Here is a 21953-nt window from a genome sequence, read left to right as displayed (position 1 = left end):
ATTTCTATGTTTTCATAAATTATGTATTTGACAGTCTTCATTCTACAGTGACAAGTTTCAGAGTAACAGCCGTGTTAGTCTGTATCCGCAAAAAGAAGAACAGGAGTACTTGTGGCACCTTAGATACTAACAAATTTATTAGAGCATAAGCTTTCGTGGACTACAGCCCACTTCTTCGGATTCTAAAAATGGTTGCAGCCCCATGCTGTGGTCCCCACGGTCCCCTGGCTTGTAAACATAGGTACTGGTTTGCTGTGCTATGTAGGCTGGTCCCAAATACACTACCACCTTCACCTCATTGGAAAGGGAAAGGGAAGGGGTGGGACCGGGAGCCATCCTGATCCCATTTCCCTCCTCTTCCCTTTAGCTTCCAATGAGCAGAAAAAGGCATCACAGTTGTGAGGCCAGCCCTTCTTCTCTGAGCACAGGGAGTCAGGCTTTTAAGTTAGTATACAGCTAATTAGTAAAAGATCAGTTTTTGGTGTATTTCTTGTCTCATCTTTACTACATTTTCCATTAAAAAAAACACCTGACAAACCCAAGACTCCACCAGGTATACAAGCCTCTGTTCCTTTAAATCCAGACTATCTTCCCAAGCTGGAAAGTTGCAAACATGTATGCATTCTATGGAAGTCATAATATCACGCTGGACTATATAAAATGATTATATAGTGAGACACTTGGCCACTGAAAGTGATGAACTTTAGGAAGATTTCAGCAGCTGATAATCAGTGATCAATTGCTTGTCCTAGTTATTAAGAGGACTGTCAGAAATTTGTGGGAGGGAGGTTTCCTCAACTAGAAGTGGAGGAAGTCTGAATTGTATAGGATGAAAGCATGCCCCATGCCCCATCTGAGCAGTGAACAACTCACCCTATAATCATAGAAAAGGGGATAAATAGGGGATGACTGCCTCCTACAATACCCACTCCAGGAAAGAGGCTGTCTTCCTATCCTACGTGCACGTTCATGGTAAAAGGCACATATCCTAATACGCATATGAAGCTGGAACTGCCTCTAATGGGCACAGAGTGTGGTCTGCTTCTACACAAATAGATGCTTAGACTGTCTGCAGATACAAAGGCATTATTCAGTTTAGTGGTCTTTAGCCATGCAAAAGAATGTGCTAAGGCACTCCTTGACACATTCTTGCATCCCAAAAGGGATCTCTTCTTCCCCAGCCTCACTGGCTTCTCCAGACAGACTCTGCTGTTTTTACAAAATTCTGTCAACTCGTATAGTTTCCAATTCAAAACCATCATCGTATCTGGATCATTTGATTATACTTATTTGAGGATAGGATTTTGGAAGACATCACCATCTGTTCCTTCAAAATGGAAGGTTGACTATTTTTAAAAGTTTGCATGAGGTTTGATAATGGTCCTACAAGCTTATCTGCTGACGCACATTCACCAATATCTAAAGGAACAATTTCATACATACCGTATATACTCGATCATAAGCCGGTTTGTTTATAAGCCGATCCCCCCCCCCCCCCCCCAAGATGGATAAGTAAAAATGGAAATTTTTTATGACCCGTTCATAAGCTGACCCTATAATTCAGGGGTCAGCAAACTTTGGCTCCCAGGCCATCAGGATAAGCTGCTGGCGGGCCGAGATGGTTTGTTTACCTCGAGCGTCCACAGGCACGGAGGTAAACCTAAGTAAACAAAGTGTTCTGGTGCGCCAGCTGCTTACCCTGACGGACCATGACAGCAATTGGTGGGGAAATTTTGGGGGAGGGGGGGAGGTTGGAACCTGGGGGTCAGGAGAGTAACCACTGTGACCACCCCCGACATGACCCCAGCCCTAGCCCGGGACCCCCACACTCTCCCCATCCCAGCCCTTCCCACCTTATCTGGGGAGGATGTCTCTGGCCTGGCTGGAGCTGCTCCAGGAGGCTCGGCAGCGCGGCCACAGCCTGCTCTGCGGGGTGGGGCCGAGCGGCACGGCTGCAGCCTGCCAGCCCCAGAGCTGCAGCTGATTCGGAGGCTGGGGGGAGAGCAGCATGGCCAGAAGAGGAGATACTCTGGCCCCATCTCTTCCCTTCTGGCTCTGCTGCCTCTCCTTGCTCCCTCTGTTTGGGGGCGGGGCTGTGTCCCACCTCTCCCTCTCTATACCCCCTTCTCTGGTGCTTCCCTTTTTTACTAAAAAAATTTGGCTTATGAACGAGTATATATGGTAATTATATTTCTTCCATGGCTACAGGAGCTTTGGAACATGGTCTAGAGTAGTGGTTCCCAAACTTTAACAACCTGTGAACCCCTTTCACTAAAATGTCAAATCTTGTGAACCCCCTCCTAAAAATGAATATTTCCAAGGATTTTCTCCTTTACCTGAGTATAAATTATAAAAGCAGTGATCTTGGAAATATAAAATTTGTTTTGATGACATGCTTATTACACACTATTTATCATTATTATTTATCATTACAGCATTTTTATTACGTTATGAAAACAGCAACACTCTTCCAAGATCTCACTTTTGTAGCTTGTATCACTTTGAATAAGCCTGTTATAAGACAAGGCTGCTATGTTTCATCAAGGAGTATCAGATGTGAAACCAGCATGAAGGTATTTAAGAAGCCAACTTAAAGAGTTCCTCCTACACAAGCATTCAGGTCTTGAGCAGTCCAGGCAAATAATGCACGTTACAACAAAGCTTAAACTTGTTCTCCATAATAATTTTAAAAACTATACTAGCTGCCTATTTTATTTTAAAAACAGCAAAAAATATCCACCTCCCTTTCCATTTCTTATAAGGAGTCTTGAAGTTTAAATCTCCTCAGTGTGATAGATAGGCTTGCTTTGATCTGCTTAGCTCTTGGAAGTCCAGGGGCTCCGGGCTGCTGGCCCCATGGTACCTGGGGTCCGGGTCCCTAGTAACAGCTCTGTCGACCATTAGGGAATTTTTTCCCCGAGAACCCCCTGTAACATTTCGCGAACTCCAGTTTGGGAACCACTGGTCTAGAGCATAGGTTCTTAATCTGGAGGTTGCAAAACCTCAAAGGTCAGGAAGGAAGACTGGGGTCATGCTGTCCTTCCCCTACTCTATGGCTAAATGTGAGGAAGTCCTGGATGAATGGGAGGGCTGTTTTGGGGGGAGGGGTAAGGATACCCCCTTATAGAAAAGATTGAGCACCACTGGTCTAGAGCCATACATTTGAAAATTTAAACATGTCTAGAGGTGGCCTAGCAGCCAGCCACAGAGCAAATATTTCTGATATTTCACAAATGTGCACATAGAGGAAGATGACAGTGATTGTTAATTCTGAACCTAATTAAATTAATGATGAGGATTTTAAAAGAGATTTCTGTGTGGTGTGCATAAGAGCAGAACAGTTCCTACTGTGTGAAACTACTCTTTCAAGCACTAACATTTCCAACGAAGAAATTATTGCATACCTAAATAAGACCATAGGACACCACCCCAATACATTATTTCAATGTTTAAAATTGATAGTCCTGGTATTTATTAAGTTCAGAATGAACTCAGGCTTCCCCTGTTCCTTTCCACCAACATGCTACAACTTTGTATTAAGAAAACAAAACCACATCTCAGATAGTAATAACTCTCAGCAGAAGTGATATGCAGGGTCACATGCCCCCACCACTCCAGATTTGCTGCTTGGCTTGTACTGAGCATGCTTACACAGACTGAGCATGCTCAATAACACTGCTGAAGCAGGCTGCCCTTATTCCACCTGCCCACTATCAGCAGGCATGAATTGTCCCTGACTCTCAGTCAGCATAAACTTGTACTAGATTTGAAAGGAGAGCTAGTGAAAAATAGTATTTGTATATCATTACCCCTCCCCTGTAGCTTCTTTGAATCATTAATATATATTAAATATAGTTTTTGAATGATATTGACTACACAGCTGATATATTGGTATGGATTCTTTTTTTTTTTTTTAATTACAATAAATATTTCTTCTGAGGCCTGGTCTACACTACGGGGTTAGCTTGAATTTAGCTGTGTTAGGTCGATTTAAAAATGACTGCGTCCACACAACCATACCCGTTCCGTCGACCTAAAGGGCTCTTAAAATTGACTTCTGTACTCCTCCCTGACGAGGGGAGTAGCGCTAAAATCGACTTTGCTGGGTTGAATTTGGGATAGTGGGGACGCAAATCGATGGTATTGGCCTCCGGGAGCTCCATCCCAGAGTGCTCCATTGTGACCGCTCTAGTCAGTGTGGCAAACTCAGCAGCACAAGTGACCATGCAGTCCCCCCAGAATCCTTGAGTGTAGAATGTTTCTAGGTTCCCCCTATCGTCTCCGTCCCTGAGGTTATCGCAGATTAGAAGGCGAAAAAAATACACTCACGATGACATGTTTTCTGAGCTCATGCAGTTCTCCCGCACTGATAGGGCACAGTTTAATGCATGTAGGCATTCAGTGGCAGAACCAGGAAAAAATTAAGTGAGCGCGAAGAGCGGAGGCAGGATGCGATGCTGAGGCTAATGGGGGAGCAAATGGACATGATGAAGTGTCCGTTGGAGCTGCAGGAAAGCCAAGAGCATAGACCCCTGCTGCATCCACCGTATAACCACCTATCCTCCTCCCCATGTTCCATAGCCTCCTCACCCAGATGCCCAAGAACGAGGTTGGGGGAGACTCTCGGCACCCAGCCACTCCACTGCAGAGGATGGCCCAAGCAACAGAAGGCTGTCATTCAAACCGTTTGATTTCTAGTGTGGCTACAATAAGCAATGTGGCCTTGTGCTTCCCTCCTCCCCCACTCCACCAAGGCTACCTTGTCCATTATCTCATTTTATTTTTAATTAATAAAGAAAGAATGCATGGTTTCAAAACAATAGTTACTTTATTTCAAAGGGGGGAGGGTGGTTGGCTTACAGGGAATTAAAATCAACAAAGTGGGTGGGTTTGCATCAAGGAGAAAAACACACAACTGTCACACCAAAGCCTGGCCAGTCACGAAACTGGTTGTCAAAGCCTCTCTGATGTGCAGCACGCCTTGCTGTGCTCTTCTAATCGCCCTGGTGTCTGGCTGCTCAAAATCGGATGCCTAGCAATTTGCCTCAACCTCTCACCCCTCCATAAACATCTCCCCCTTACTCTCTCAGATATTATGGAGCACACAGCAAGCAGCAACAACAATGGGAATGTTGGCTCTGAGGACTGACCAACAGCGCCAGCGAGCTTTTAAACGTCCAAAGGCACATTCTACCACCATTCTGCACTTGCTCAGCCTATAGTTGAACTGCTCCTTACTACTGTCCAGGCTTCATGAACGGAACCCCCAAGCAGGAGAGCAGAGTTGCAGCGGAAGTGGTGGATGAGGACGGTTAGCAGTCCTACTGCACCGTCTGCTGCCAGAAGCACCCAGGAGGACCAGAACGGATCCCCCGAGCTCGTCACTGGGGAGCAGGAGAGCAGAGTTGCAGCGGAAGCGGTGGTGTTGTACACCATGCCCTGGAGGTTGCTAGGAGCTGGGCAGGGAAGACGATCCCAGAACCCCCAGCCAAGCTACATGTCCGTTAAGGATGGTTAGCACCGTCTGCTGCGAAGGCAAGGAGCTGCTGCTGTGTAGCAATGATAGCTGCTGAAGGTGCTTCGGTGTCAAATGCTTGGAGGTAGGGCAAGGTACCTTGGCCAAGGCAAAAGAGCAAGAGCCCTGGAGCTGTTACATGTGTCAACCATAGAAGTGCTATGGGGTGTTACAGCGCCGACCGGACTGGAATGTACGGCTGCAAGACTTCTTCACCAGGACAAAGGTCAGGAATATGATGCACCTAAAATCTAAAAAGGCCCGCACATTTCCCAGAGTCACTACCCTTGATAACAGAATGTCAATGATTGACTGCATTGGCTACTTGGATCACAGCAGCCCCCACAGTAGACTTGCCCACAACAGCAGCGGTGATGGTGAGCTGAGCGGGTTCCATGCTTGCTGTGGTATGGCATCTGCACGGGTAACCCAGGAAAAAAAGGCACAAAACAATTGTCTGCTGTTGCTTTCACGGAGGGAGGGGCGACTGATGACATGTACCCAAAACCACCCATGACAATGTTTTTGCCCCATCAGGCATTGGGAGCTTAACCCAGAATTCCAATGGGCGGTGGAGAGTGCGGGAACTGTGAGATAGCTACCCACAGTGCACTGCTCTGTAAGTGGATGCTAGCCACGGCAGTGAGGATGTACTCCGCCGACTTAATGCGCTTAGTGTGGATATATGTAATCAACTGTATAAAATTGATTTCTAAAAATTGACTTCTATAAAATTGACCTAATTTCATAGTGTAGACATACCCTAAGGCAGATACCAACCTTGGGTTATTTTAGACAGAAAATTCTGTTACCTACCATAACTATATTTAAAATTGTATCAAGGATCTATTATGGATAATGGATAATTAGGAGCCCTATATCATAATTAGATAATATTGTCTAGGATTTGGTGAGAATACCATGTTTAAAAATTGAAATAAAAATGTGTCTCTGAAACTGACTACTTAATTTCTCGAAAAATTATTGAAAATAGCAAAACTTATCAATAGCAATTCATAGTAAGTGCAGCTGTAATTAGCTAGCAGGCCCTGCAATGCCATTCAGGGGGTATGGCCTGACCTACACTATAAGCTAGAGCTGGCTACAAGCTGCTTTTTCTCAGTTTTGTATTTTTACTTCTAAACTGCAATATAATATTACAATCCTACGAGCACCCCAAGGCCAGATGGACCATTGTTGTCATTATATTTACCCAAAACGTGGCACGTAATCTATCCCTGGAAAACTAGTAACTCACTGATTATCAATATTCTTGTGTGCTGTATGTACAGTTAACCCACAAAGAATTTTACAGATGTGCTAGAAATATGTGACAAATGTGTTTAACCAGGCATAGTAGGGGGCGTTGATCTACCGGTTTTCTCCAGACAAAGGAAAGAAGCTGACACCTCAAACCAGGTGTGGTGAAATTCAATGGGCTATTCATTTGTATCAGAGGTTACAGGAAGAGATCATTTACATTGAAAAGAATCACCAGCTGGAAGGAACCAGCATAGAGGCTATACCAGACAGCATGATGTCCCTCCCAGCAGTGAAAAGGAACTTTATCTGGGGACACATTTTCAAAGGTTCACTGGACTATAAAGAGAGGGAGAGCAAACCCCTAATTTATCCTTTACCTGAGGAGACAAAGAAACTGAGCATTTTGAGCTCGGAGAAGGGTTAAGGGGCCTGGTCATCCATGCTGGAAGAAAGACTGGTGAGAAAAATGTCTTAACATAAGAACATCAGAATGGCCATGCTAGGTCAGATCAATGGTCCATAACCTGTCTTCTAACAGTGGCCAATGCCAGATGTTTCAGAGGGAATGAACTGAATAGGGCAATTAAAGAGTGAAACATCCCATCAACCAGTTACAGCTTCTGGCAGTCAGAAGTTTAGGGACAATTGGTACACAGGGTTGTGTCCCTGACCATCTTGGCTAACAGCCATTGATGGACCTATCTTCCATGAACGTATCTAGCTCTTTTTTAAACCCAGTTATACTTTTGGTCTTCACAACATTCCCAGGCAATGAGTTCCACTGGCTGACTGGGCATTGTGTGAAGAAATACTTCCTTATGTTTGTTTTAAACCTGCTGCCTATTAATATCATTGGGTGACCCCTGGTTCTTGTGTTATGTGAAGGGGATGAATAACACTTCCCTATTCACTTTCTCCACACCATTTATGATTTTATAGACCCCATCATATCCCTCCCTTAGTCATCTCTTTTCTAAGCTCAATAGTCCCTGTCTTTTTAATTTCTCCTTGTATGGAAACTGTTCCATATCTTAATCATTTCAGTTGCCCTTCTTGGTACCTTTTCCAATTTTAATATATATCTTTTTTGAGATGAGGATACCAGAACTGCACCCAGTATACAAGATGTTGGCGTACCATGGAGTTTTGTAGTGGCATGCTGCTATTTTCTGCCTTTTTATCTATCCCTTTCTTAATGGTTCCTAACATTGTTTACCTTTCTGACTGCCACTGCACATTGAGCAGATGTTTTCAGAGAACTATCCACAATGACTTAAAGATCTCTTTCTTGAGTTGAAACAGCTAATTTAGACCCCTTCATTTTGTACATATAGTTGGGGTTATTTTTTCCCAACATGAATTACTTTGCACTTAACAATGAATTTCATCTGTTATTTCGTTGCCCAGTCATCCAAGTTTTGTGAAATCCCTTTATAACTCTTTGCAGTCACCTTTGGACTTAACTACCCTGAGTAATTTAATATTGTCTTCAAACTTTACCCCCCCCCCCCTTTTCAAATTCTTTATGAATAAGTTGAACAGCATAGGTCTCATGGTGTTACAAGAAAACTGGAATTGACATAACCTCAGCCATTTTGTGTACCCAGCCACCTTAGCTGAAAGCGAGAACACCACGTAGTCAGGAATAATTACGCCTTTGCTTTAGCTGACAAAATATCTGAACAGCTACAATGTTTCTAATAAAAAGAAATAACATAACATATTAGTAAAAATCAAAGAAAGTGTGGAAATCTGGGTGTCTATGACCATGAGTTCTTTTGGTTAGAAGTTGCTTTTCTAATAAGTAAAATTATTTCTTATCTTTTAATCAGTTACTTATCCATTAGAGGACCTTCCCACTTATCCCATGACTGCGTAATTTGCTTTAGACCCTTTGGCTTCCTGAAAGTCCAAGTAAAGTATACCAACTTGTTTACCCTTGTCCATGTGTTTGTTGACACTCTCCGAGAATTCTAATAAATTGGTGAGGCATGATATCCCTTTACAAAAGCCAGGTTGACTGTTCCCTGACATATCGTGTTCATCTGTTCTCATACTTCTGTTATTTACTTCAGTTTAAAACAATTTGCCTGGTACTGAAGTTAGGCTTACTGGCCTGTAATTGCTAGGATCACCTCTGAAGCTTTTTTTTTAAATCACTGTTACATTAGCTACCCTCCAGACAACTGGTACAAAGGCTGATATAAGCAATGGGTTACATACCACTGTTAATAGTTCTGCAATTTCATTTTTGAGTTCCTTCAAAACTCTTGGGTGAATACCATCTGGTCCTGGTGACTCACTGCTGTTTAGTTTATCAATTCGTTCCAAACCCCTCTTCTATTAACACCTCTATCTGGGACTGTTCCTCAGATTTGTCACCGAACATCATTTGCAGTGAAGACTGATGCAAAGAATTCATTTACTAGCTCTGCAACGGCCTTATCTTCTTTGAGTGCTCCTTACATGCCTCGATCGTCCCCTGGCCCTATCTAGTTTGTTAAATTAGATTGAAGTCTTAGGACCATATTTTTACCTGTTTGTTTATAACTATTTCTATCTTTATTTCCTTATAGTTGATATAACTTAAACCTATATCCTTTCATTAATAAAATTATTTTACTTTTACTACAAGCCAGTTCAGTGCTTTGATTGAAACAGAGTGTTTGTTTACCCCAGTTAAGGCAATAAGCTGCTGTGTGCTGTCTCTAGGAGCAAATGGCGTTCAACTGATTGTACCTGCTAGGCAAGGTTGGGACTAGCAGAGTCCTGAAGAGATTGCTGGAAAGGCAGACAAGATGATGTGTCAGGGAGTTAACACATAGTTTAGCAGCAGCTCTCACTTGTTGATGCTGAGAGGGATAACACAGTAACCCAATTCTGGTAACCCCAGCAGAGTGTCACAAATTATTTGCACAATAAAATGAAACTGAAGCAATGTAGAAATAATGTAAGAGGACAAGAAAGCAAAAAGAAGGACAGATTGATATGAGCCCTCTAGCTATGGTTATGGAATGAGAGTCTTGATGATAACTCCAGAACAGAAAATATAAATTTGAATAATCAGGTAATCTTTCAGTATTATTAAGTAGCCACAAGTGTGAGTAGAAAGTAGAGTAGTCTTCCCTGGAAGAAAATTTAATCCTCAAGGCACCAAATTCTAGAGAGACCTCCTAGGAAAATATTGTTTATTAAATCTTATCTAATGACACAGCTATAAAAAAGTTGTCAACAGTTGCTTGTGGTAACTAAGCTTATTAAACTTCTATCTTCCCATGGCTTCTGAGCCCAAATAACAGCTGGAAACCAGATAATAAAGAAATTCAATCCATCATTCTTACAGATGAAATTAATATCTGTCAAATTCACTTCTGACAATTTAATATAATAGGTTTAAAATAGCTGCTTAGATTTCTTTTTCTGGTCTAAGGTAACTGTTGTAAGAAAAACAAGAAGTAATTTCTAAGTACTGCCACGTTCAAGTTAATTATGGTAAACAGAAAACTATTACAGATATTAAGTTAATCCAAGATGTACAATATATGTAACACAAACAGGAGCTTTGTATATTTGAATTTAAAATATAATCTTTTATGATAAGTAGGCCTGGTCCATGACACTGATAACCCCAGGATTGAGGACAGAATAAAGGACTAAAATCAGTGCCACGTGATAATTTAACTAAACCTTCTGCTTCTTCTAATGCATTATTAAACTAATTTGTAGCATTTTAATATAAAGTCTGCATGCAGAACAGGAGCATAGGAATGTAGCAAATTGTAATTAAGTATGTAAATTCTGATGAAATAATCCAGCAGGCCCAATCTCAGCAAGCAAACTGCATACTGTCGACTGAATGTAGAAAATAACTGAAAAAGATAATAAGTATAAATGCATTTAAAAAAATCAGAACTTCAGAAGTTACCCTGGGGGGAGGCAGGCATGCTGCACCAAGTTTAAGGACAGCACAGTGGTGATTATCACCTGCTTTTGGAGACCTTGTGCTTTACTGAGGGCTCGTCTATACAGTGCAGTAATTCACTTGGGGAGGGTGTTGAATTCTAAAGTGCACCAATGTGCACACTAGGGAACTTTCAGGGTATGCCAGCAGGGTCTATTCAGGTCAGTTAATGTGCAACATGTCGATGCACTTTAGAATTCACACGCCACTGTCACGCATTTCCACACTGTCTAGATAAGCCCTGAGACACAATATTTTCAGGAGCTCCAACTGTACTGGGGCAGTTTAATCTTTAGAATGGTATTAACACTGAGAAGGACCAAGCATGGGAATCAATAGCTCCCCACTGCTGGAGCCTTTCCCTGCTTCAGTGAAAGACTCCAGCAGCGGGGAAAGGTTCTGGCAGGGGGAGGCAGCAGGGAAAGTCTTCGGCAGTTCCCTACCTCCAGAGCCTTTTCCTGCTGTCTTTCCCCTCCCATCCCACAGCCTTTCACTGATGCATGTAGCTACACACACCAGTGTGGATACAGCCTGCTTTTCACTGCAGCGTGCAGCTATACATGCCCTACCCACTACCATCAGTCATGTGCAGTATAGATGTTGCCAAAGGCTAAGCCCATTGGAGACCACAAAGTATTACTTTTTTTGGTTAGTATTCGAATAAATTAGTATTTTAAAATACTTGACCATTTTTATTATTATTTGATAATATCTGACTGGTCAACTGACCAATTATTTTTGGACCGGTCAAATACCTCACAATCTAGCAACATTGACTGGTGAGTCTTCTTCTCAATGGATATCACTCTTGAAAGAAAAGAGAGCCCTACGGCACACAAGTGCACTAAGGGGTAGAAAATATAGACTTGATACTGTAAGGATGAAGCTTAAAGTTGTATTTCCTGCCATTTGCACCAGGCACATTAAAATACACAAATTAAAACCGATTAGATACATATAGCATACAGGAATGTGCATTTTTGTCTGTGCATCATTTTAAAGCTCTTCTACATCAAACTTTAGAACTAATCTTAACTCTACACCAGAGGCGGGCAAACTACGGCCTGCAGGCCACATCCGGCCCGCGGGACCGTCCTGCCCGGCCCCTGAGCTCCTGGCCTAGGAGGCTAGCCCCCGGCCCCTCCCCTGCTGTCCCTCCTCCCCCGCAGCCTCAGCTCGCTCGCTCTGTTGCTGGCGCAGTGCTCTGGGCGGTGGGGCTGTGAGCTCCTGGGGCAGCGCAGCTGCAGAGCCAGGCCTGCCCCGGTCTCTGTGCTGAGTGGTGGTGGCGGTGGCGTGGCCCGGCTGTAGCGTCGCCAGCCACCGGTGCTCCAGGCAGCACAGTAAGGGGGCAGGGAGCAGAGGGGGTTGGCTAGAGGGCAGGGGAGTTCGGGGTGGTGGTGTGGATAGGGGTCGGGGTGGTTGAATGGGGGCAGGGGTCCCGGGGCGGCAGTCAGGAAGTAGGGGGGGTTGGATGGGGCAGCAGGGGGTAGGGAGAAGGGATGGTTAGATGGGGCAGAGGTCCCGGGGGGCCGTCAGGAATGAGAGGAAGGGTTGGATGGGGCGGCAGGAGTCCGGGGCGGTCAGGGGACAGGGAGCGGGGCTCTGTGGATGGGGCAGGGGTTCCTGAGGGGCTGTCAGGGAACAGGGGGGATTGGATGGAGCAGGAGTCTGGGAGGGGGCAGATAGGTGGTGGGGGCCGTGCCACGACCCCCTCTCCTAACCGCCCCTCTATACAATTTACAAAACCCGATGTGGCCCTCAGGCCAAAAAGTTTGCCCACCCCTGCTCTACACTTAACTCTTGTTTGTGCATTTGAAACTTTCAGACTGCACCTTCATGCATTTATTTACTGTTTCCTTTTATGTTAACTCTGCTTACATATTTTTTGTTCATTGTAGTTGTGTTTTGTGTAGAAACTGATGTATTTTTATCAGCATCTCTGCTGTTACTTTAGGGGGTCACTGGTGTGAATTTGTTTTAAATCATTTAAAATAAGGCCTCGTTTCTTCCAGTCAATCTCATTTCAAGATCTTGCACAGTTTTGCTTGAGATTCAGTGACGACTGGAGATACCACAGTGACCTTTCGGGTCACAACACCATGAGCCAATATATTCATTGGAATAATTGGTTCTGCAGTTACGTGTTCATAATCCTGCACTCCTTCTGATAGGGAAAGGTCTGTCCTGGGTGGATTCTCAAGATATTTTAGATCCAAGAATGTGGAGTTTCATCTTGTATGTGAAAGATTAACAAAAAACATTATTAACTAGCTACCAATGGCAGAAAAGAGGATATTCAACTGCTGTTAGATATGTAGGGCAAGATTTAAAAAGATATTTAGGCACATTAAAACATAGATAGGTGTGTAGTGGGATTTACAAAAGGACCAAAGTCCCATTGACATCTACTTTCCCAAGAGAGCTAACCTCTGTGAAATTTATAAAGTTAGGTTTCAGTGCTCTAGCCTCCAGCTCTGCTATAAAAATCTCAACTTTTTTTTTTATTAAGCAACCCAAATATGGATTACTTTTATAAAAACAATAATGCAGAAACAATGTCAGATTCAAAGTGCAATCCCTACATATTAAATAATAAGTTTGTAAGCATCTCCTAGTATTGTGAAATGCAGGGTGAGCTATGCACACATTTTTATCACTGGAAGGGAAAAATGGCGAAAAATTCAGTAATTTATGTCTGATGAGCTCTTCAGTGGTTGCAGCTGTTTACTGTTGAGGAGAGTTTCCAGACTCCTTATTCTGCAGACACTGACAGTAAAAATGGGATCCAAGAAGGTGCCTAAAACAATCTACTGCAAAAGGAGATTCTTACTCCATTTTCTGATCCCCTCCCTTGTGCCCCATCTCACTTTTAGATCATTCTCATCTCTTTGAATGATGACTAGTCAGCAATATAAAATAGAAGGTAGAAATATTACCCCATTAATTGTTACCAATAAAGATGAAAGACAATGATGGAAGTTATTTGTTTTTGGTAAGTATCATTATTTCTATGCCCTTCAAAATTAATGTCAATGTAATGTTTAACAAGCAGGAGATCACATGCATAGCAGTGAAAAAGAAGTCTAACGCTAAACTAGTAAATGAAAAGCTTTGCTAGGTATTTAATTGCACTCAGTTTCACGCCCAACCACAAATAGACTTCTCTAATATTAGTGTTCTCATGATACATGCATCCAAACAAAAATGTGAGTAACATGAACAGATAACCAATCTCTCTCCTTCAATTCCATGTGCCAGAACCCAACTATTCATCCTTATCTTCTGCACTTGAAATTCCACATAAATAATTTTAAAAGGCTATGCTTGCCAATGTGTCTTCAATCATTTCAAAACCTGTTCCCTCTATCCCCTTCTAGTTATTCAATTGCACTTGACCCTCCCCACAGTGTTATCAGTCACAAATAAATAAAATCTTTGCCAAAGTCTTTTTCAACCATCAACCTGCTCAGTTCACCCTACATCCTCAGCAGATATACAATCTTACAATGATCGCCATGTTCAAGACATTTAAGTTTTCCCTTCTGTTCCCATTTGCTCCCTCATCCTGTTTTTAAATATACAATAAACACCGTCTTCTATTTTTACTTTCTTACTTCGGTTATTTAATACTGCCCTTCTATTTGCAACAATAAAAGTGAATATGGTGGACATGGTGCTGCTCTGTAATAATTCATGCATATTGTTATGGTGACCAGATTATTGGAATACTTATTGTACAAATATAAGGTTTCTGTATTTCAGGGTTTATTAATTTCATTTTGTGAGGTTTATTTCTAGCAATTTTTGAGTTTTATGTAATATCCAAAAATCAGGGGGGATTGAGCCTGTTTGTATACACCGTAAACAGTAATCTCTTTGTAATGTTCCCTAGTGCCCTTTAACATAGTACTGTTTCAATCATCACTATGTTAAAGTGCACTAGAAAACCTTTAGTTTGCATCAGCAGTGTGTGTACTGGGACCAAATAATGTGCAACACGTTAGTGCACTTTAGAAATTACATTCCCATAGTTGGCTTTACTGCTCAGTGTAGACAAGATAAAAATAACCATTTCTGCTGTTTTTCTTCTTTTTACTGGATAAACAATTTGTTTGTTTTTAAGTGCGGTGTTTTTAATAAGTGGTTTGTTTATTTTTTTGGAGGGAGGGTTAAATTAAAAAAAACTCAGTAGCCCTAGAATATATTGGCTTAGTTTTATAGAAGGCTATAAGTAAAAGCAAGTAGGAGAGAAACAATGTCTTAAGATAAGTCATCCCATGGTAAACTTTGAAGGTTGTTAGAGCAAAATGACTGAGCCATTGGTTCTGAAGAGTCTGCCTCAATCTCCTACAGAACCTACCAAAATGGTTTGGACAAACAGGGCCAAAGCACAGAAACTGACATGAACAAAGGAACTTTGGCTGGATTTAAAGGAATTCTCTATCAAGTGGGAAGTAGTTGTTGTGGCACTCACATAGGTACCCACCAGAGTGTCCAAAGAATTTAGGCCTACGTAGAGTACCATCAAGGGATGGTAAGCCTTTGGGTAAGATAGGCTTCTGAGTGGATTATTGTTTTAAAATCCTCTCTCAAATGTTTTGTTTCTGCTGGGTGACAGGGGATGGATCACTTGATGATTACCTGTTCTATTCATTGCCTCTGAAGTACCTGGCATTGGCCACTGTCGGAAGACAGGATACTGGCTAGCTGGACAGACAGCTCCCCAACCTGAAGCAAATACTCACCAGCAACTATACACCACAGAAACACTAACCCAGGAACCAATCCCTGTAACAAGCCCCGTTGCCTACTCTGTTCCCATATCTACTCTAGTGACACCATCAAAGGACCCAATTACATCAGCCACACCATCATGGGCTCATTCACCTGCACGTCTACTAATGTGATATACGTCATCATGTGCCAGCAATGCCCCTCTGCCATGTACATTGGTCAAACCGGACAGTCTCTACGTAAAAGGATAAATGGACACAAATCAGACATCGGGAATGGTAACATACAAAAGCCAGTAGGAGAACACTTCAATCTCGAGATTCAACAACAGATTTAAAAGTAGCCATCATTCAACAAAAAAACTTCAAAAACAGACTTCAAAGAGAACTGCAGAGCTTACAATTCATTTGCAAACTTAACACCAATAATTTGGGCTTGAATAGGGACTGGGAGTGGCTGGCTCACTACAAAAGCAATTTTCCCTCTCTTGGTATTGACATCTCCTCATCAATTATTGGGAGTGGACCACATCCACCCTGACTAAATTGGCCTTGTCAACACTGGTTCTTCACTTGTAAGGTAACTCTCTTCTCTTCATGTGCCAGTATATTTATGCCTGTTTCTGTAATTTTCACTTCATGCATCTGAAGAAGTGGGGTTTTTTTTACCCAAGAAAGCTTATGCCCAAATACATCTGTTAGTCTTTAAGGTACCACCGGACTCCTCATAATTTATGTAGTTCACATTTAAAACAAATGTTGGTACAGGAATTCTCCAACTAGGAATTGATACTCCTTTTTGCGGGCCTATGCTGTGAACTGTGGTATGGGTACCAATAATATACCAGTATTGTAACCTTGACAGTGGGTGCTAAGTGTAGATATCCTGTGTAATTTTATATGAGCCAAAGTTAGTGAGAACAAACTGCATTATCAGAAATTACAGCATTTCAGTAGAATTGTAAGTGCAATTCTATACTGTAGGAAAGGCCAATGGTGCCTAGGGGTAGCAGAGCTTGGGGGAGAAAAATTGTAATACAAAAGAGCAGCAGACTCAGCAACTTCAGAGCTGCATGAAAAACATTCACAAGGTTGTGGGCAGGAACTGGGGCAAGATGTTTCTTAAAAGTTTTTCAAAAGAAAGGACGGACTTGAGAAGAGAAGAGAGCACCTAAGGCAGAATTTCAGATAGCCCAGGTTAGGACCTATGAAACAGTCAAATGGCAAAGGATTAAACAGTAGTGGCTAAGGAACAGAAAAGCTAGCAACAGAATCCCTATGGTTGGGAAGTAATAGAAAACATTACAAAGTTCAGTAAGAGTCAGAAAACAATAGAGTATAATGCAGAGAAGTAGATATCAGAGGCCTGTTGAAACAGTATATGAGGCATGGGGAACAGAGGACTGGGAGGGAGGAGGTCTGGGGTACTGGTCCTGGGCTGGGGATTAGGGTGCAGGAGGGGTGCAAGCTCTGGGATAGAGTTTGGGTGCTGGGTGCAGGCTCCGGGCTGGGGCAGGGGGTGGATGTGCAGGAGGGGGTGAGGGGTGCGGGCTCTGGGATGGAGTTTGGGGGTGGGAGGCGGTACAAAGGGTGGGGGTGCAGGCTTTGGGAGGGAGTTTGAGGACAGGAGGGGGTGTGTGGGAAGGGGGAGGGGGTTTGGGAGGGAGTTTGGGGATAGGAGGGGGTGCAGGTGTGAGGGCTGTGGGTTTGAGGATGAGGGGTTCATGATGCAGGAGGGGGCTCAGGGCTGGGGCAGAGGATTACGGTGTGGGGGGATGAGGGCTGGGGATGAGGGGTTTGGGGCATTGGAGAGGCTCAGGGCTAGGGTGGAAAGGCAGGGTAAGGGCAGCCTGCCTTGCCATTAGTGGATGGGGAGCATTAGGACCCTGGGGCAGCAGAAAGCAGTTGCTGCCGGGAGGGGGGGCGGACACGCGGAGGGGGGGTGGCAGGTGGAGGACGGGGACCCATCCAACCTTCCCCCTGCTCCCTGACTGCCCCCCGGGACTCCCCTTACCATGCCCATGCCGGTCAGATGCTGGCTCCACATGTAGGCAAAACACGCTGCCGGTGGGGCTGTTTGTGTCGTTACACCGGGCTGCAGGCAGCAGGGGGGAGCAGGGGAGGGGCTCTGGCTGCTGGAGGCCAATGAGAGCGGTTCAATCAGGCCCAGCTGCCCAATCAGCCGCGCCGCACTCTGCATGGAAGGGAGGGAGGGAGGGAGAGGAGGGGGGAAAATCCCAGACTTTTTAACCTTCTTACCAATTCCTCCCGGACAGCTATTTAAAGACGCAAAAGCAGGACATGTCCGGGGAAATACTGACGGATGTTAATCCTACTTAAGTAACATAAGAGAAAGCATCACCTGTGCAACAAAAAAGGCTGCAGGAACAGAGGGGTCCTTCAAGCTGTCAGGGGAACTTCAGAAAAAAGCTAGAAAGGGTCACAAGTGCAACTTGGGGAAAGCATTATTTTCTCAAAAGACCTTGATAAAAAAGGATGCCATTATTTCATATTTTATAAACTATTTATAGGCAATGTTTTGGTGCAGGAAACTTAAATTTTCTGTTAGTTTTTTGTATACAATCTTTACCAAGGAAGTCCTGTCAACCACAAATCACCTATGTATTTAAGTGACAATATGACTGAAATTCTCAGCAGCAAGCCTTTTCAGAGCTGATGGGGACAATCTGAGATCAGCTCTTGCTCAGTACAGAGACAAGGAGATAAAATAGCAAGAGGCCAACAATGGCATGAGACAGAAAAGAAGGCCACACAAAAAATAAATGGGATCTGAGTGGAAAGGAGTTGGGAACGAAGTTACTTAGACATCCGAACCTGATCAGTGTGCAAGAACACATTTTTCCAGGCAAAAGAGCTCTCCACAGACTGTAAGTGTCCACATATTCCATGCCCAGTTATGCCACACATTCTCTCATCGTCATCCAGTGAAACCCAGAGATAGAGCTGGTCAGAAAGTGTTATTTTTTTGGCAGAAACTTTCAACTTTTCATTGAAAACCTGAAAACTGATCCCACCCCACCCAGTTTTGGCAAGTGAAAATCGGAACAGAAAAAAAAAATCAATCAAAGATTCTTTAGGAAAGCAAACACTTTTCACAAAAGATTTTTTTTATTTGTATACCCAAACTTCTATCTAAAAGACTGACGAAAATTAGCAGTTACAAGTTACCATTCAGCTCCTTCTAAGCAAGCACATTTATTCTTAAGGTAAAAGCATTAGAGAAAACACACACTACATATATAAATAAAATAAAATAAAATAAAATAAAACAAAATAAGCATTCCTATATACATGTTAAAAGCTTACCAGAGGTCTCCCATCAATCTTATGGGGCCCTAATAGACCAAAGTCTTTCTGACCCAGACTGATCCAGAAGGGTTGGGCTTTATGCTAAAAGCCTTTCTTTTTCAATTGTCTCTGGAAAACTCACTTTGAACCAGTATATTCAAGCCTTCCAAAAGGTGCTCTCTCTCTGGAGGTAGCTACAACCTGAGTGAGTCACCTCAATCACCCCCTAGCCTCATAGTTTTTAGTTCCTAGAGGAGCTGTGGCAACCCTCCCCTTCTGGAGTTGCAGGTACTCCCTGGCCCATTAAAACCATTTATAAACGTAATACAGTATTTTCTTCCAAAGATACTGCATGGAGTTGCAACATCTGTCACAGTCTTAAGGATGTCATACAGCCTGATATGACACTCCGCCTGTTTTTATATATCCTGTGTAACTTCACAAAAACTGTTCTATTCATTGTATCTTGTAAATATATCATGGGTGAAATTGATTCAAAAAGATCATTTGTAGGAGAATGGAAATGGAGCAGAATATCTTCATTAAAACAAAATCCATGTAATAACAACAGAGAGATTGACATCTGTCCAACAATGTAAAAAACGTAAGGATATGATGCAACAAGTCCTCCTCATTTTTTTATTTGGTTCTGTTTAGTATGCAACTATGCACTGCTTGTGAAGTTATGAAACTGAAAATGTAGTTATGGTGAAAAATTGTGACTACAAAGAGAATAATGAAAAAAGAAATGTGAAAGCAACCTTATTGTCCATTCAATTGGTAATATATTAAATAATCTATAACAACAGCACTGAAATGGCTTCCTACGATATTAAGCAGGGACTTCAGAAATGATCAGCTCTTGGGCACAGGAAGGGCGATGGGAAGGAGGGAAGGTATGGTAAAACACCAGTTTGATTGCTTGAGCAGCTGAGAGATTTCTGCAAAGGCAGATGATTGATAATGTGTGGGATTTCTTCTAGAAGACGTAAGTAACGGCATGTGTAAAGTAACTAGAAGCTTCCAGATGAAACACTGAGAAACATAAAACTTGTTTTGAAATAGAAAGATTTGCTAAGTTGCAAAGATAAGAAAAGCAGAATTTGTGTTGTTAAAAGTAAACTAGAAAAAACAAATGTACGTGGTTTCTCACTTCAGTTGTAACACATATTAAGACTTACATCACTGTAGTTGAATTCAATTACTTCATCCAATTTTAGGATCATTTGTGCCTGGTTTACATTTTGGGAACAAAGCAACTGCGTGCCATTCTCATGAAATCCCACCAACACTGGCTGAGAAGGTAATCGCTGTTAGTAGGATTGCCGTTTCCCTCTCTGATGCTACAGCCTATACTCTATCTCCATCTGTGTATTATCAAATGTTTTTTCTTAAAAGAATCAATCATTTATTAAAAACAAAGAAAATATGCCAGGAAGATCTAACCAACAGGTGGATATGGGAAAAACAATACAAAAATGAGAACAGAGTAAGTTTGGTGTGTGCATGGGGAACAAAGATACAACAGCTGATGCTAAGCATGTATCAACGTTTTCAGAAAACCTTTATTATGTTTCAATTTTAATGGCTTCAAGAGTTGTCACTTGAAATCTTAAGGGGGGGGTATTTTGATAAAAAAAATCTTGTGATGGAAATCTACATTTTTAGTCAACTACAGAAAGAGCAGTTTAACTTAAAAAGCACATAGCAACTTTTGAGCCATTTTCTAATCGCTGTTTTCTTAGTAGCTGTAAGAAAGTTTACATAACAGGAACAAAACATGGTAGGCCTAAGTCATCCATTATTATCGTTTTCCACAAGAGAGGGGAAGAGGTCACTCAGAGGAACTATATAGCTCAACTTGCATTTGGTAATTCAAAGTGAAGCCTACAAATGAGACGTCTCATTAGTTTGAGCAGATGGATCAAAATTAAAGGCTGAATCACCAACTTTTAATTTCCCAGTAGCCAGGAAGAGCTTGAAGTCTTGCAGAGTATGACTGTTGAAAAATCAACATGAAAAGATTTTCTCCATCTGTCATAACACATGCCTATGTAGAATAAACTACCTCCTACTGTGCTTACTCTTTAAAAATGAAAATGCACATTGCATCCATTAAACACAGGAACATACAACTTCAGCTGAATATCACACTGCAAACCGTAGTATAATAATGTGATTCAGACAAACCAGCATGACTTCAGTCTGAGTAAATAAAATAAGTAAACACAGCGCAGTGTGGCCACCGTGGTAAGGGGATCTAACTACGTCAACTTCCGTTGTGTTATTAACGTAACCGAAGCTGCGTAAGTTAGATAGACTTACCCGCAGTAGTGTAGACCAGCCCTAAGACTTTCCAACTAGCAACATTTTTGGTAAAGACTCTCACAAGACCATACTGAGGAAACTTGATAAGCACAGAAGGGAAGTACTAATTCCTGTTCTGGATTTTAAAAAAGGATAGTTATTTTCCCTCTAATTCTGCTTCTGTCACACAGGATTCTCATTATTGTGTCCTGTGTTCCAGTGTGAGACACAGCATACAGCTTTTTGGTCATCTGAAGTAGTGATAGTAGAGCAGGGTAGGCAACCTATGGCACGCATGCCAAAGGCGGCACACGAGCTGATTTTCAATAGCACTCTTGCTGGACAGGTCCTGGCCACCAGTCCCGGGGGGGGGGGGGGGGGAGGAGTCTCTGCATTTTAATTTAATTTTAAAAACTTTATTTACTTTACATACAACAATAGTTTAGTTATATATTATAGACTTATAGAAAGAGACCTTCTAAAAAGTTAAAATGTATTACTGGCACGCGAAACCTTAAATTCGAGTGAATAAATGAAGACTCAGCACACCACTTCTGAAAGGTTGCCAACTCCTGTAAGTAGAGACTAACATGAGATATCCCTCTTCTGACAGTCATACACTATCACCTCAGCACCTAGAACCTTCCAGCTAGTTACTAAATTGCACATAGACAGCCTAAAGGATGTAAAGAAATATTCCAAAAAGCATGACCCTTAGCTAGGTGAAATAATCCTCTAAAATATTTTACAAGGAAGCAGATTTACATGTAAAGGAGAGGAACCGATTTGCAGATACGATGTGCACATAATTCACACTCTCAGGAAGTAAGTAGCTTGAGACATATCTAAAAATATAGAATGGCAA

At 42.4% G+C, this 21953-nt stretch overlaps 1 protein-coding gene across 2 annotated transcripts in view; it reads right to left on the bottom strand.

Moving 5' to 3' along the window:
* The window catches only part of ASCC3 (activating signal cointegrator 1 complex subunit 3), a 508554-nt gene that overhangs the window by 249654 nt on the left and 236947 nt on the right, over positions 1 to 21953 (bottom strand). Inside the window, exon 14 of one of the 2 annotated variants that reach the window (XM_054023231.1) lies at positions 20422 to 20780. The exons of the other annotated variant lie outside the window; for it this stretch is intronic. Coding sequence (XP_053879206.1) covers positions 20724 to 20780 — 57 coding nt within the window. The 3' untranslated portion in view covers positions 20422 to 20723. Of the gene's footprint in view, positions 1 to 20421; positions 20781 to 21953 lie in introns of those variants that run through there. 2 annotated transcript variants of the gene reach the window in all.

This window comes from Malaclemys terrapin, chromosome 3 (genome assembly GCF_027887155.1).
Source record: "Malaclemys terrapin pileata isolate rMalTer1 chromosome 3, rMalTer1.hap1, whole genome shotgun sequence".
Taxonomy (NCBI): domain Eukaryota; kingdom Metazoa; phylum Chordata; order Testudines; family Emydidae; genus Malaclemys; species Malaclemys terrapin.
This window is presented reverse-complemented; position numbering and strand designations above follow the sequence as displayed.